Here is a 16,927-nt window from a genome sequence, read left to right as displayed (position 1 = left end):
TTTATTTTAGGTTCGAGTGAAGTGTATTAAAAATGTGGAATTGTTGCATCTCTGCATTGTTAGATTGTACTCCTGCATATCTGTATTTTTAGATTCTTGCATCTCCGGGTCCATATATGTCTAAATGTGTGTACTCCTAAGTCGATGTACTTCTAAATCTCTGTACAGCTAAGTCCCTGTACTTCTAAATTCCTGTACTCCTAAGTTCCTGTACTTCTAAATATGTGTACTTCTAAGTTTATGTACTTTTAAATTTCTGTGTAGCTAAGTCTTTGTACTTATAAATCTCTGTACTTCTAAGTCCCTGTACTTCTTAATCCCTGTACTTCTAAATATGGATACTTCTAAGTTTATGTACTTCTAAATTCCTGTATAGCTAAGTCCTTGTACTGCTAAATGCCTGTACTCCTAAGTCGCTGTATTTCTAAATCCCTGTGTCCCTAAATTCCCATAATTCAAGATCCCAGTATCCCTAAATCCCCGCATCCCTAAATCTTTGTATCCCTAAACCCCCGTATCCCTAAATCCCCGTATCCCTAAATTCCCATATCCCTAAATCCCCGTATCCCTAAATCTCCGTATCCCTAAATCCCCGCATCCCTAAATCCCCGCATCCCTAAATCCCCGTATCCCTAAATCCCCGTATCCCTAATTCCCTGCCTCCCTAATTCCCCGTGCTCCAAATTGCTATATTTTTAGGCTCTGCCCTGTTTCGATAATACAACTAAAAGTAACCGTATTCCAAAGTAGAAAACGAGCGTCCAATCGAATAAATAATTCCCGACAAGATGAGTGTCGTTAGGTTAAATCCGGAAATCTTCTCCGGTATATTCATGGAATATTCGAGTATATCGATTCTTCCCGTTTTAACCATAGCAAGGCTATCGAACTCGAACGATTGGCTGGTAGAGAGGGTTTGAATATCCGATGCATTGGAAATATGAATCGAAGCACGCGAGAACTGCTGTCCGAAAAATTTTACCGATACGAACGTCTTAGTTGCCGATCAATTGTCGTTCAATCGACGTTCAAGAGTCTTTGCTCGGATACAACAAACAGATCCGAGGAAACGTTTTCGATGGAGACCGAAACTGACCCATCATATCAAGATTTTCTTAACCTATCGCTCTAATAGAAGTCAATCCAGCTAACACTTTCGATACACAGCTATACTTTTCTTCTATAAACGACTATAAACGAGCTGTAAGTTGTTCTGGCTCGAAGAAAAAAAAAACAAAGAAAGTTCGGAAGACGCTCGGAAATTGGACTGATCATTCGAGTACTTTCAATCAGACGGTTTTAATTCGTTCAAAGCTGTGTTTCCTGACAAAACACGGCTACCTGTCTAAGAACGTTTTCTCGACGAAGGTAAACTTGGAAAGCGGGCGAAAGAAAGAAGCAGAGAAGCGGATGGAAAATTCAGAGGGAAAATTTCTTTCCTTTTTCGTGACTCGGAACTTTCGACGGCAAACTTGCCTTTTAAACTTAACTTTCCACGGTTAATATAAACGGGATATCACGGTGTAAAACAATTACTCTTTGTTGGGTAATAGTGCAGTTCTTTTGAATTCACTGATTCCCTAGATTTCTATAGAATTTATTGTGGACACTAATTCTGTTTGGACATACATATAGGTTACCATCTTGTTAAATATTTAGTTAGATCACAATTTCTAGTTCCTCATTTTTCTGGGTTTCCATCTCCCTAGATTTCCATCTTCCCAATTTTCCATCTCCCTAGATTTCCATCTTCTCCATTTTCCATCTCCCTAGATTTCCACCTCCCCAGATTTCCATCTCCCTAGGTTTCCATCTCCCTAGATTTCCATCTACCTAGATTTCCATCTCCCTAGGTTTCCATCTCCCTAGATTTCCATCTCCCTAGGTTTCCATCTCCCTAGATTTCCATCTCTCTAGATTTCCATCTCTCTAGACTTCCATCTCCCTAGATTTCCATCTCTCTAGGTTTCCATCTCTCTAGACTTCCATCTCCCTAGATTTCCATCTCTCTAGGTTTCCATCTCTCTAGACTTCCATCTCCCTAGATTTCCATCTCTCTAGGTTTCCATCTTTCTAGACTTCCATCTCCCCAATTTTCCATCTTCCTAGATTACCATCTCCCTAGACTTCCATATCCTTAGATTTCTGGGCAAATTGAGAGGAGACCCTCTCAGACGCCATCTCTTTTGAGAAGATAAACTACAATACAATAAAATCCTTAGATTTCCATCTCCCCAGATTTTCATCTCCCTAGATGTCCATCTCCCCAGATTTTCATCTCCCTAGATGTCCATCTCCCCAGATTTCCATCTCCTTAGATTTCCATATTCCTCTATTTCCATCTTCTCAATTTTCCATCTCCCTAAATTTTTCCTTTCCTAGTTCCCCATTTCTCTAGTACCTCATTGCTCCACAACCATCTTTCCCCAGATCTCTATCTCCTCCCATTCCCAGGAGACGCAGAATAATTATCCCTTCTGATCACGTAACGAGAACCGCGAAATCGATAAATATCGTGAGAAGTTTTAGGCGATTTGACGTAGAACAAGTCGCGCGGAAGGATGAACGTGCGGTCGTTCCGGACGAACTGCGGTCCCGTAATTTACAGGGCGTTTTTAGCTTGCCCAGTCCCGCTGGATGGATGGATAACGAGAAAAGTTTTTCGCCCGGGACGCCTGCTGGACTTCTACATTACGTTGTAACACGACGCGACTCGTTCCTCGTGCGGCTGGTCCGCTCCATTTCGCGCGATTGACCGTTACCCGCCGTCGGGAACAAGAACATACACGCAGGGTGTGTCTGTCGTTTTACAACATCGATTACGTCGTTATCTATGCAAAAATCTAATTGGGACTTCCGAGCAAGTTGGAGACGCGGATCGATAACTTAGAGGGAGGACGAATATTTTTACTTGGGGGAACTTTTCAAAGTTTGATTTGTAATTGTACGAGTATTCAGTTGTTCGATTGTGTAATTGTACGATTGTCTAATTGTCCGTTTCTCCAATTGTCCGATTGAGCAATTCTCCCAATGTCTAATTGTCCGATTCTCCAAGTGTCTGATTCTCCAATTGTCCAATTCTCTAATTGTCCCATTCTCCAATTGTCCGATTCTCCAATTGTCTAATTCTCTAATTGTCCCATTCTCCAATTGTCCGATCCTCCAATTGTCTAATTCTCCAATTGTCCAAATCTCCAATTGTCCGATTCTCCAATTGTCCAAATCTTCAAATCTCCAAAATCCAAAATTATCTAATCTCTAAATCTCTAAATTCCCAACTCCCTAAATCCCCAAATCTCCTGCTAAAGTCCCTAAGCTCCCAAATTCCCAAATTTTCAAAAACTGTCCCTCAAGACAGATTTCAGTAGTACAAACCCAGAAGAGTCAGACAGTTTGTCTCCAAACACCCACCAAATATCCTTTCACTCGAAATAATAGAAGCTCCAAGTTTAAATATTTTGAAGATTGCGTTTTAATCCAAATGCCAACACATGTAGTTCCATTGTCCCGTCGACGATTAACGGCAAAAAAATGTCGGAAAAACGTGAAAGCTCGCGTTAACGCGCGAGTGAAGGCAGGGAAAAATTGCACGCTCCTAACGCGGCTTGAACCTCATAACGCATTCGCATACGCTCGAGCGGCGGTGTTTAAAAATTAAACAGCCCGATCTGGGCCACGACGATAAATAAATCGGCTAGAAAATCCGAGAGGCTAGTTCTTAGTTTATGGAGAAGCTATGTTTTTCTCGCTACGCTTCGCAATTTTCCGCTAATGCTCTCTTGAAAGAAAGAAAAATCATCCTACCGCATCGTGAAATTCCACTCTTAAGAACAAACCGTTCAAAACTTTTTCGTCGTTTTATTTCTGTTTTTATCGAGTTGCAATGGCGGGAATATGAAATCGATTTCTTTGGACACTTCTGTGGGTCAGAACTGGTTTTAGTCTTTGAGGAGGCACTGCAAGCTTTATTATCTCACTGTAACGTGTTCCAAATGTGCTCCAGTAGCTAAAGGTTCAAAAATCTTTCAATCCCCAAAAAGTCTATGGGTCAGAACTGAGTTTAGTCTTTGAGGAGGCACTGCTAGCTTTGTTATCTCACTGTAACGTGTTCCAAATGTGCTCCAGTAGCTAAAGGTTCAAAAATCTTTCAATCCCCAAAAAGTCTATGGGTCAGAAGTGGTTTTAGACTTTGAGGAGGCACTGCAAGCTTTGTTATCTCACTGTAACGTGTTCCAAATGTGCTCCAGTAGCTAAAGGTTCAAAAATCTTTCAATCCCCAAAAAGTCTGTGGGTCAGAACTGGTTTTAGACTTTGAGGAGGCACTGCAAGCTTTGTTATCTCACTGTAACGTGTTCCAAATGTGCTCCAGTAGCTAAAGGTTCAAAAATCTTTCAATCCCCAAAAAGTGTAGTATCAGTAAAGGAGGCTTAGAAGAGAACAGTAGCTTTATGCTGCACCTCCAGAAGTTAGGTAAGAAGCTCCTCCCATAACGAATTTTTCATAACTCCCGTACTAATTACGCTTTTCATCCTACGATCGCGTTGCCTTAATCACGGGGTAATTACGGTTACGCTAGTCCACCGGTCGTCAAACAGCCGGTAGGTGGACGCGTGTGCAATCTGGCAATAATAATGGCCGCTCACGGTAATGCCACCATAATTACGGAACGATGACATTACGTCCCCCGGAACGATGGACATTGTATACGCTTTGGCCGGCTTCGGGAGCAGCACACGCCAACAATGGCGCATGATAAAATGTTTAGCAGTTTACATGCCAATTGTCCGCGACACAGGGAATCGCGACAGCTGTCGCCCTACCGTGGACTTTATGGCCGGTAAACGACCACGGAAAATGAAAATGTTCGACGAATTTTCCCGGGGATGAAACATCGAGAGGCGTTCCTCGAACTCGTGTGTCATGGGATAACGACCGAGTTGCCGAGGGATCGGATGCTCTTCGTTATTTCGTGAAAGCGGAACGCCATCTTGAGGAGGGGTGGTTATGGAGGATCGTCGAGAAAGATAGCTTGATGCGGATTTTATTGGTTTCGGCTCCGGAATTGGGTATTTGGCGCAGGGTTCGACTACGATATTATACCTTTTTTCTCAGATATTGGATAGTTCAGCTCTAAATTTGTTGCGAGATTTCGGGAATTTACGAATTTTTGGAAACAGCTGAAAAAATTATATGTTACTTTCAATGCTAGTAGTTCATAAAAGCCAGCAGTTTAAAAATCTTTTTATTATCCAAATTTTCATTGAAAATAGGTTTAACCTATGTATGGCACATCACTAGACATAAGAATACAGTTTAATATTTTTTAACAATGTTTGGCTCATATATGAGCCATTATGCAGAAAGGGGTTAAAACTTGTGGTTTCCAAAACTCGGTAAATTTGAAAGTTGAGAAGATTAAAAATATTTAACTGCAAATAAAATGGTTAGCCATAACCCTCCCATTTTCTATCGTCAGTCAATCAGAGCAATATAAACCCGCGTGAAACGAAGCGATCCCAGCTGCTAACGAAACTCGATAATTGCTTTCGTTAGACGTAATTGCGCAGAAAAAGAAAACACTGCCATTCGCCAGGCTTTCTTCGAAGCAATTATACCGTGAGAGCTAATAAATCTCGTTTGGTACGCGTCGACGTTAATTGCAGCAGCCAGGTGCCTCGTGGAAAAGTCCTTTTCCCTCCTCGTTCAAGAACGACGATGGAGCCTGCATCGAGTTCAAAATCACGAATTCCCATTAACGGGAGGGCCTGTGATGTTACCCGAGGAATAATAAAGAGAGTAAGCCAAGATGCGAAAAAATTTCAACCCTCTGGCCTTATTTCTGCCCCCTCTGCAATTATAATACTCCCTTGCTGTCTACTCGAGTTTCTTTTCCCTTATCGCATACTTTGCTCTATCATCGATGAAACTTTTTCTGATAAATCCACAACCCGTATCAAAATTTCACACGTTCTATAGTTGACGTTATAGAAGCATATTTTTTAGAGTTCGTAATCGAGAATTTCGTGCACGTCGTTGATTTTCCAACGATGAAAGCAATAATTACGACAGGAATTGTGGTCCAGCAATCTCGCAACGAGAAAAAAGAAGAGAGGAAAAAAGAGCACGGGAAAATATTTAAAAATCGTTTTCCCTGGTGATTTAATCTGGTTCGCTTGCGTGCTTTCGAGCCCGTTAAAAATTAACGACCTTCACCTGTCGACATCGCTGACGGTCAGTGGTCGCTCGTGAAAATGCCTATGAAGCAAGCCTGTTGACGCGTTTATTTATCCTCGGGAGACCCTCGATTTCCCTGGTCGGTACCATTGATTTCTCTTCAATATTTCTGTTGATACGCCCGCGCGATTATCTTCTACTCTCTCTCCTCTCGTTCTGCCCTTCATTCCCTCATCCATTTTTACAAAATGCAAATTTTGACATATCGTGACGAATAACTATATATTATAAAAAATAGCTTTTAACAGTAAAAATTATGTAATTTCCCATTTCGAAATTTTTAAAAGCCCAACTTCCAAATAATCCCAAGTTCGCAACTAATCTTCCAAATGAATTGCCGGAGTTTTGAAAAAATCTCCCTAAATTCCTATCCGTCTAAATTTGGAAACGAAGAAGTGTACGGCGATTGATCACGTTTCTGTTTTCTGTTTTAGGAGTTCAACAGCAAACACCTAGATCCCGTGGAAGTGTTTCGAGGTATACCGTACGCGGCGCCTCCCGTAGGAGATTTACGTTTTCGAGCGCCGATCTCGCCGATCCCCTGGGACGGCATCAAGCTGGCGGATTCGTTCGGCGCTGTTTGCCCGCAGCACTTTCCCGACATTCGCAATGACACAGTTGCTTTGTTGCAAATGCCCCTCGACAGGTACCACCAGCTGAAGCGTTTGTACATGTTCCTGACCAATCAGAGCGAGGACTGCCTGTTTCTGAACCTGTACATACCCGGCAGTGGTAAGAACAATGGTTCTTTCTTTTTCTCGATATTGGTATTGCTCAACTATTTTTGGGTTGAAACGAGAAGAATGATTCTTGTTTTGATACTGCAACAGGGAAAATAATTGTGAAGAACGTTTCATTCTTTTTTTCAAAATTGTAACTTTACCGTTTCTATGATTTTATTTACAGTGTTACTTACCTTACTTATTCCTTAATTTTTAAGATTTGTAACACAATCTATTTTGGACATGCTCTGCTATTTTACAGTCGCAAATGTAACTGAGTTTTAGTAAGTTTTGATGGTTTATTATACAGGGTGTCTCATAACTAGTGTAGGTCTATTTGTTAATTGCATAAAGTTGTATTGAATTGTATTAGGTCGAACTGTATCAATATAGAGACTATACAGGATGTTTCACAACTAGTGTAGGTCCCTAAAATGAGGGGTGAGGTGATTCTGAATAAGATTTCCCTTTGCAAAAATGGGATTTGTAGCTTCGTTTTTGAATTATTGAAAAAAACACGGGTCAATCAGAGCGCGAGAATTGCGCATGCGCAGTTGCGTGAGCGACAGCGAGCGTAGCGGCGAGACACCCTGTATAATTACAAGAGACATGTAGAATTTAAAAAATTTATTTTCCGCGAATACGAATTATGAATGTACTTGAAATAAACCTACCGAAAGTATCGAAATAAAATTATTGTTCATTTCAATGACAGAACATTTTTTAACTCTTTCGACGTGTTTTATTTTTAAAATAATAATTTATCGCGTTCAGTTAAACTATAGTTTATGAATGGGCAACATCAATCAGCTTTCAAGCAAAAGAATGAAAAATATCGTTCGTTATAGCAAACGTCACTGTTATAATTTTGATCGAAAGCCTCGTAAAATGAACGTAGACTTTTCAACGATGTCTCTCCTCGTAAATTCGACTCCAACGTTGATTCGAATGATATACGAGGCCGGCTCTTACTTTCATGATAATACCCGGTATAAAGGTACTAATTGCTTCGAGACTAATTACTTCAGGAAGTAAGTTGTTTCGTAATACCACACTGTTCCATAAACAGACGATAGGTAGCCGACTCAAAATTTCCTGGCCGTGTATTATAAACGTGTGCTAATTAATTACGAGCATCGCGCCGGAGTATCTTCTCTTCTGGATGCAAAGGTGAAGTTCGTCTGCTTAATTGGACGCTTAATATACGACATGACATGTCAAATAATTATCACAGAACTTACTACTTCCTTTTTATTATAATTTGTTTCAATTTTTATAATGCAGCTCTCGAATTTTTAAGTTTGGTTAGTTACATTTACATGAGCCTTTACGCGATTCTTCCCGCTTCCGCAGCTCCATCTAGAATTACATGACGAAGGTTAATGTCATACTTGTTTTGTTTTTTTTTCTATTCAAATAATACGAATTATTTAACTACTCGTACTGTAATTATTTTATTTTTCATTTGAACTTGATTATTTATAATAATATCTGTAGAAAAAATTTACGTGGAATAAAATATTTGATCACGTAAGAAATTACTTGTGCGAAAATATTATCTTTTACGTCTTTTACTGTGGTTCGAATTACGCGGAGACCAAATTTGAAATTGGTCTCCGAACTACAGTGATTTGATTAAAACAATCTTATATGTAGCTGTAAATTCGAAAAAAAAATGTTTAATACTTTTTACTTTGATAACGTCATTTCAAGATATCTCGAATTATGAGTCACTCGCACAATGTTGAGAATTGGTGGGAAATAATAATCATAGCTATGAGGAAAAAGAACGTCAGTAATCAAAGATTTTTATATATAATCTTATCGACGCCAATATTAGATATAATTCTTTGAACTTGAAAATTTGCTACTTTGTTTTATGTGTACCATTCAGTGTTTTATTATTTTATTGAGAACAACATTGAGTAAGTGTGTGAGTAAGTCTGAAAGAAATTTTATTTACAAATAATATTACTTTAATTTTTGTCATATTAAATTAACTTTATTGTTTTCATAGCAGTATAAATAATGAAAGATACAAAAATATCTAGACAACAAGTTAGCTCTTGTCACAAAAACATAAAGTTTATATCGAACTCATATACGTCGAAAGAAGAATTTGGAAGAGAATATAGGAAACTCAACTATGACAAGGCACAAACCATAGAATTATTTCTTCAGATTTTTGCTAAACTTGAAAAAGCAGTATCAGAGGGCAGTGTTGATGACTTTAAAAATTTAAGGTGTTTAATTAAATACGCAAGCCAGATGAAAGATGAATTAAATTTGAAAGATTATTACAATAATCCTGACAATCCTATTAGGAACACTAATCTAGTTATTTTAGCCTGCAAGCAAAATAAACAAGAGATACTAAAGTACTTATTTGATAATGATAGTAAAATTCTAAATAACCTGTTCGTGAGTAATAATAGAAACATTATATTGCCAGATGATGAAGATGATGAGTGCCATAATGCATTTTATTATGCTATACGTTCCAGTAATATCGAACTCCTTGATACGTTAATTAATATATGGCCAGGTAATTATTTTAATTTTCATTCAGATGAATTGGATACAATTCTATCAAAAGCTTATGAAGAATTGAAACTGAAGTATGTATCACTGTCAGACAAAATGGAAAGTTTTATCATAGATAAATTAATAAACCTTCGTTTCTTCTCAAATATTTCCACACAGAAAAAAAGTTGTAGGTGTGATCTTAATGCTATCAAGAAACGAATCGAATTGGTACTTAAAAATATTAATTTGTTAAAAGCTGAGTATTCAAACACAGAAAAAGTAGATGACAAGTTTTTATTTTTAACAAAATTTATTGCACAAAATATTCATATATTAAAACAGCAGTTGAAATCAACTTATGACAGATTACCTTGGGAAGAAATAGAGTTTTATTTGGTCAGTTTTGTATCTGCTTATACTAAACGACAGGAAATTAATCTATTTTATTTTTCCACATTAAATAAAAAAAAAATATTAAGCCAATTAAACAATTTTGGAAAGAAGCTTGAAGAGGAAAAAGCTAATATAGAAACAATGGATAGTACTAAAATATCTGATCTCCCAAAATTAAAGCGGGATATAGTTATTTCAAGAATTATTAAGAATAATCCTGAATTTGAAGAATTATATAATGATTATCAACAAATCAGGGACATCTATTCTCTAGAAAAATTAAATTACTACATACAATTGGCATTATCGACCAATTGTTCAGAAAAGCAAGGACAGTTAATTATTGTAAGAGTTTTACAAGTTATTGGCGAATACTTAAAAAACACTTTAGAATCACCTAAATTATCGAACACTACAAGCGAACTTTTTTTACTGTCATTACCAAAACATACAAGAGAAGTTGTTAAAGATTTACGTAATTCATTATCCCATGCTTACTCACTCTGTACAAGAACAGAAATTGAAAAAAATACAGATGTTAATTTTTTTTCTGATATTCAAAATGATATAAAAAAAGTAGGTGATGTGGTTACTGATATTCTTTATAGCAACAGAATGAAAGCGTTGAGAATTATACTAGAAAAATTTGTTGGCTGTAAAACTTTTGATGAAATGAAAGAAATCATAGAAGCACTAAATAATTTGGAATTGAATAATATGTCTTCAAAACACTTAAAAATGAAAGAACTTGTGAAACTTGAGAAATTCGTAGAAGAATTAAACAATATTGTAACTGATAAGACAGACTATGAAAAAGAACTATTTAGTAAAATTAATAACATAATCAGTAGCACTGAAGATAAATCAATAAACACGAAAACTGATTATATTCAAGTATTTGCAACCTTAAATGCTATATGTATGACCTATAATGATAATAACATTAATCACAATACTTATAGAACATTGAAATTTTCTGCTACTAAGTTATTAGAGATGACTGGTTCCAAGATAAAACATCTCAGTATTGAAGAAATTGCTATACTGTCAATGAAAATATTACAGAGTGTTAAATCAAGAATACCAAATAGTGACCAGGATGAAATAAATAGATTAACTTGTCAAATTTTTCATATTGTCGAATTTCAAGCAGGTAATATTAAATCGATTGAGAAATTGAGAGAAAAGCTAAGTAAAAAGAATCCTTTTATGCCTATTAAAGAACAAAAAAAGGCTTACAGTATAACAAAAAAAGAATACAATAATCAGCTTGCATTAAAATTATCTGAATTAAAAATCATTTTAAACAACAATGATTTAAATGGTCAATTAATTGAAAAATCTTTTTTACATAAGAAAAAGGAAGAATTGCTAACAGCAATAAAAATGCTTATGCTGGATATAATGTCAATTTTAGGTAGCTTAGAGAATTATTTGGAGAATAATTTATTTTCTTTGGATGATAATACTCCTTTATTAATTGGAAAATGTTTGCGTAACCATTTAGCACACGATAATGCCTTAGTTGACATATTATTATTTGATCCTTCATTGGCAGTTATTCTGAATGCCAAAAAATTAACTACAGAAAATATCATAAAAAATTCGAGAAAAATTGGCAAGTTTATGAAAGATGATCCCTTGAAATTAGAAGATAAACTCAATAAAAGTTTAGCTATTATTACTAATCAGGAAAAGATGTTTGTTGCATTGGAGGAAGGAAAGTTGGAAGATTTAAAAGACTGTTTAAAAAAAGGAGCAGACCTCAATGCTAGACATTCCAACTTATGGACTACATTACATTTTGCTGCTAAAGGACCTTCTCTTGAAGTTATAAAATTTATTCTCAATCATAATTTAAGCGTTAATGTTAAGAATATTGATGGTCAGAGCCCACTGCATATTGCTGCTGCATATAACAGAAGAGATATTGTACAATTTTTTGTAAAAAATAGAGATTTATGTATTGATGATAAAGACTGCAATGGCAAAACTCCATTACATATTGCAGCTCAAAATGGTAACACAGACATTGTTAACATTCTGTTAAAAAATAGTGCTGATCATAATATTAAAGATGTAGTTGGCTTTTCACCTTTACACTCTGCGGTAAAAAATAACCATATCAATGTTGTTCAAATTCTGATGAAAAAAGAAGTAGATGCGGATGATAATGAGGTTAAGGGTGGTTTTACTTCGTTACATATAGCTGCAGAAAACGGCCATCTGGAGACAGTTAACTTCTTATTAAAAAATGGAGCGAATGTTAATGCGAAAAATGATAGGGAGGGAACATCATTACTTCTAGCAGCAATAAATGGTCATCTAGAAGTAGTAAATACTTTAATTTTAAACAATGCTGATCTTAATGTTAGAGCTGTTGATGGTTATACAGCATTACTTTCTGCCTCAGAACATGGTCATGAGGAGATAGTTAACATTCTATTGAAATACGGAGCTAATGCTAATGTTTCCGCTAAAACCTATAATTGCACACCTTTGCACCTTGCCGCAAAAGATGGATATGATGGAATTGTTAAGATTCTACTAAAAAATAAAGCCAATATTAATATTGCTTCCATTGAAGGTATGACTGCACTACACTTTGCAGTACAAAATAATCGTTTAGAAGTAGTTACTACTCTACTTGAACATGGTGCCAACAGTAATGCTAAAAATATAGATAAAACTACACCATTGCATTATGCAGCAGCAAATGGTCATAAGGAAATTGTTGATCTTTTAATAAAAAGTGGAGCAGAAGTTAATTCAAAGGGTGGTAGGAACTTGACACCATTGCATGCAGCTACCATGAATTGCCACACAGATGTTGTTGACCTCCTAATAAAACATAAAGCTGAAATTAATGGCCAAGATATTGAGGGTAACATACCATTGCATATAGCTGTTATGAAAAATAATCAAGATATTATTGATCTCCTAATAAAAAATAAAGCTGATGTAAATGCTAAAAACATTTATGGTCTAACACCATTGCATACAGCTACTGCAAACTGTAGTACAGATATTATTGATCTTCTAATAAGAAATAAAGCTAAAGTTAATGTCACATCTCATGACAATTTTACACCATTACTGGCAGCAACCATTTCTGGGTCTGTAGATGCAATTTCTTTTTTAATAAAAAATGGAGCCGAAGTTAACACCGTAAATAAATTTGGTATTACATTATTACAAGTAGCTGTTGTAGGTGGTCATAAAGATGCTGTTAACGCTTTAATAAGAAATAAAGCCGACGTTAACGCTTTCGGTACAGGTGGTACTGCATTACATTTGGCTGCAAGAAATGGGAATAATCAACTTGTCCAAATATTGATAAAAAATGGAGCTAACGTTAATGTCGATAGTAGAAATATGAAGACACCATTAGCTGCTGCTGTTGAAAGCAATTGTAAGGAAGTTGTTGAAACTCTAATATCAAATGGAGCTAATGTTGATGCAGCCAATGGTGCAGCTTTATCATCTGCAGTGTTTTTCGGCCATAAGGATATTATAAAAGTTCTGTTAGATAACAATGCTAATATCCACTTAAGTCATGTTAAAGATACTACACTATTACATTTAACTGCTACAAGAGGTGAAACAGAAATAGTGAATGTTTTGATTGAAAAAGGGGCTAATATTAATGCCACTAACAATGATGGCATCACACCATTGCACTGTGCAGTATCAGCAGGTTATAGGGACACTGTTGAACTTTTGTTATTAAAAGGTGCTAATGTCAATGCTAACTCTACTGAAGGTACACCGCTACATAGTGCAGTAGCAAAAGATGGTGGCATAGATATTGTTAAAATTCTATTAAATAATGGAGCAGATGTCAGTATTAAGGATTTAAAGAATAGAACAGCTTTAGAACTTGCAGTTGCACATAATCAGCCAGAATGTGTGAAACTTTTATTATCAAAAAGTGAGAAAAGAGACATAAATGCTAAGGGTAATGATAACTGGACAGTATTACATATTGCTGTTCAACGGGGTGACTTAGAAATGATAAAATGCCTAATAGAGGAAGGATCTGACGTTAATGCTAGGAATACTGCTGGTTCAAAGCCTATACACATTGCGGCCAGAGATGGTTTTAGGTATGTTGTCGAATTTTTCCTTAGTAATGGCTGTAGTATTCATGAACTTGGCGTAGCTAATCAAACATTATTGCATTACGCTGCACTGGGAAATCAGTTAGAAGTTGTGAAGTACTTAATATCAAAAGGTGCTGACATTAATGCTCAAGATAATAATGGATTATCACCTACGCATATTGCTGCTCTACATGGACATGAAAGTATTATCGAAGTTTTATTGCAAAATGGTGCAATTTATAATATTGTTAACTTGTTTGATGTTAAACCGGTAGGTCTGGCTAAAAATACAAAAATTGTTGCGAAATTAGTATCAACTGAGAAATTGTTTGATGCTGTAAAACGTAATAACACTTCAGAAGTTGAGAAGTGCATCAAAGTAGGAGCGTGTATAAATGCTAAACATGCTGCAACAAAAGGTTATAACGGAACAGCATTACATTATGCCGCATGGAAAGGTTATGATGAAATTGTCAACATTCTTTTACAGAATAAAGCTAATCCTAATATGACTGGTGACAAAGGTTTTACACCATTGCATTATGCTGTTAAATTTTCTCATTTAAAAGTTGTCATGGTTTTGCTATCTAAGGGTACAATATACAATGCTGTTTCTGACGATGGAAAGACGCCATTAGATTTTGCTGCAGATAAGAATATAATTAAACTACTTAAATTAGTGAGCGAATTGTTCAAAAATGTTACTACTAATAACCCCAGGATTATTAATGAGCTTAACAAAATAAAGGATATTAATATGATGAAAGCGATAATGGGTGCTTGTAACAAGGAGCGCCAAAGTTTAATAGTTACTGCAATGATTAATAAGTTTTCAAAAGTCAAAGAATTGAAAGAGGTATTGCAAGAAGATGTGTCTTCTCAGATTGATGCAAGCACAGTTCTCGCAGGCCATGAAAATTTTCAGCTAAGTTTGAATATTTTGCAAAGGGTGCTTGAAAAAAGAAAAGAAATATTTGGACCAGATAATCCTGCTACTTTAGATATTCAGAAAAAGATAGCTGTAATAATATATAAACAAGGAATTTGGGAAAAAGCTGCAAATATGAGTGACAAGATTTTTCAGAAACAGAAAGAAATGTTTGGATTCGACAGTGAGGACACCTTAGACACAAGAAGTTTGTATGCTTTAATACTTCATAGACAAGGAAAAGATAAAGAAGCTCTCGATATTTTTGAAGAAGTATATAAAAAACAAAAACAAATACTAGGACCAAATCACCCAGATATTTTAAATACCGAGTTGCATATGGCTTTGGTATTATGTGCACTTGAAAAATATGAGAAAGCACTAGAATTAAATAAAATAGTTTTTGAAAAGAGGAAAAAATTATCAGGTGAAAATGACTCAGACACTATACGTGCCCAAAATAATATAGCAATGGTACTAATGTCCCAAGGTAAATACGATGAAGCTTTAAAAATATATCAACTAGTTTTTGAAAAAAAAAAGATGATTTTCGGTATTAATCATTCTGATACTATAAGAACGTTACAACACATTGCCAGTATATACCACAGTCAAAAGAGATACAAAGAAGCTTTGAGAACTACACAAGAAGTTTTAGATTTGCAAAAAAGCCTTTTTGGAGAAAACTACCCGGATACCTTGCATTCTCAGTACAATCTAGCAACGATGTTTGTTGATCAAGGAAAATGTATCAACGCGCTTAAAATTTGTAACGAATGTGTTGATAAAGCAAGAGTCATTTTAGGTCCAAGTCATTCAATTGTTTTAGGGTTGGAATCAATGATTAAATTCATTAATTTGCGATATAAATGGGAAGGTTCAGATGCATCGAAAATCATTGGGTATTTCCAGAGAGAGATCAACACCGCCGCTAGTAATGGTGATATGCAAATTGTTCGCAAAATGTTAAAAGATGGAATCGATATCAATGATCATGATTTTGAAGGAAGAGCACCGTTGCATTTTGCCGTTAGTAATGGACACGTGGATATTGTAAATCTTTTATTAGAAAACGGAGCCGATGTGTCTCAAGTTACTAAGAAAGGTAACACTTCGTTACACATTGCTGCTTCCAAAAATTACAAGGAGATCGTCGAAATTTTGTTACAACATATAAGTCGTGATAAACTATTGAAGTATGTGAATGCTAAGACAACCGGCAGTGGTGCTACGTCTCTCCACATAGCTGCCATAAATGGCTCTCTGGATATTGTCAAATCTTTGCTCACACATGGCGCAACTTACAACATCAAAAATAACAATGGCGAAACTCCGTTCGATCTTTCCTACGACCCCAACGTCAATTATCTGTTCACACTAATTGATAAGTTGTTCAGGGATACAAAAAACGGTCACGTTGATGTTATTAACGTTTTAGAGATTTTAAAACACGATGACTTTTTAGCTGCGGTAAACGCTCGCGACATTCAGGGATCCACGCTGCTGCAAGTTGCAGTATCCAACAAACACAAAACTATTGCTTCCAAATTATTAAAAATGATACAACAGAAAAATTAACAACGTCAAAGTGCAATTTTAGTCTGTGATGGTAGAAGTAAACAAATGAAAATATCTTAAATTTATTTTATACTTCGTTTTTTACTATTTTTTGTAATCATAAGATTCTTATCTAACGACGACGCGGAATATCTTTGGTTGTAAATGCCGAGTTCGGGATTAAGAACTTTATAACTGTGGTAATCCGAACGTCACTCGAGTAATAAGATTTATGTTTTACGTAATAGGATTTAAATCCTCGCTGACAAGATGAGTGATGGTATAACTTGGATGGAGTATTGTGTAATTTGAATGGAGTTACCGATAGAATCGCATACTTTATAAGTTTTCGAGTGATTTTAGAATGTAAGCTGACGATCATTGTACGAAAAATAATGAATAAATGTTTATTTACTTTATAAATTATTTTCTACCTAATCCTAAATAATATGAAGGTAACACAA

The 16,927-nt window shown here is 35.8% G+C and overlaps 2 protein-coding genes across 18 annotated transcripts in view; both read left to right on the top strand.

Annotated features, from left to right (window-relative positions):
* NLG-5 (neuroligin 5) overlaps window positions 1-16,927 on the top strand; it is a 317,239-nt gene that overhangs the window by 280,051 nt on the left and 20,261 nt on the right. For all 16 annotated transcript variants that reach the window (XM_076539447.1, XM_076539446.1, XM_003699989.3 and 13 more), the window contains one exon: window positions 6,669-6,966. In XM_076539447.1, the coding sequence (XP_076395562.1) occupies window positions 6,669-6,966 (298 nt within the window). The remainder of the gene's footprint in view (window positions 1-6,668; window positions 6,967-16,927) is intronic.
* LOC143265743 (uncharacterized) lies at window positions 8,530-16,886 on the top strand. Of its 2 annotated transcripts, none has more exons than XM_076539427.1 (2): window positions 8,530-8,889; window positions 8,974-16,886. In XM_076539427.1, exon 2 carries the CDS (start codon window positions 8,985-8,987, stop codon window positions 16,482-16,484), a length of 7,500 nt encoding a protein of 2,499 aa, XP_076395542.1. In that variant the 5' UTR covers window positions 8,530-8,889; window positions 8,974-8,984; the 3' UTR covers window positions 16,485-16,886. The 2 variants fall into 2 exon arrangements, with proteins under 2 accessions (XP_076395542.1, XP_076395543.1); XM_076539428.1 differs by lacking the exon at window positions 8,530-8,889 and having other exon boundaries at window positions 9,196-9,334; window positions 9,409-16,886.

This window comes from Megachile rotundata, chromosome 14 (assembly GCF_050947335.1).
Source record: "Megachile rotundata isolate GNS110a chromosome 14, iyMegRotu1, whole genome shotgun sequence".
Classification (NCBI taxonomy): Eukaryota; Metazoa; Arthropoda; class Insecta; order Hymenoptera; family Megachilidae; genus Megachile; species Megachile rotundata.
This window is presented reverse-complemented; position numbering and strand designations above follow the sequence as displayed.

What these genes read in the sequence shown, in the direction of transcription:
- LOC143265743 (XM_076539427.1), top strand. Translation starts at nt 8,985, where the DNA reads ATGAAAGATACAAAAATATCTAGACAACAAGTTAGCTCTTGTCACAAA.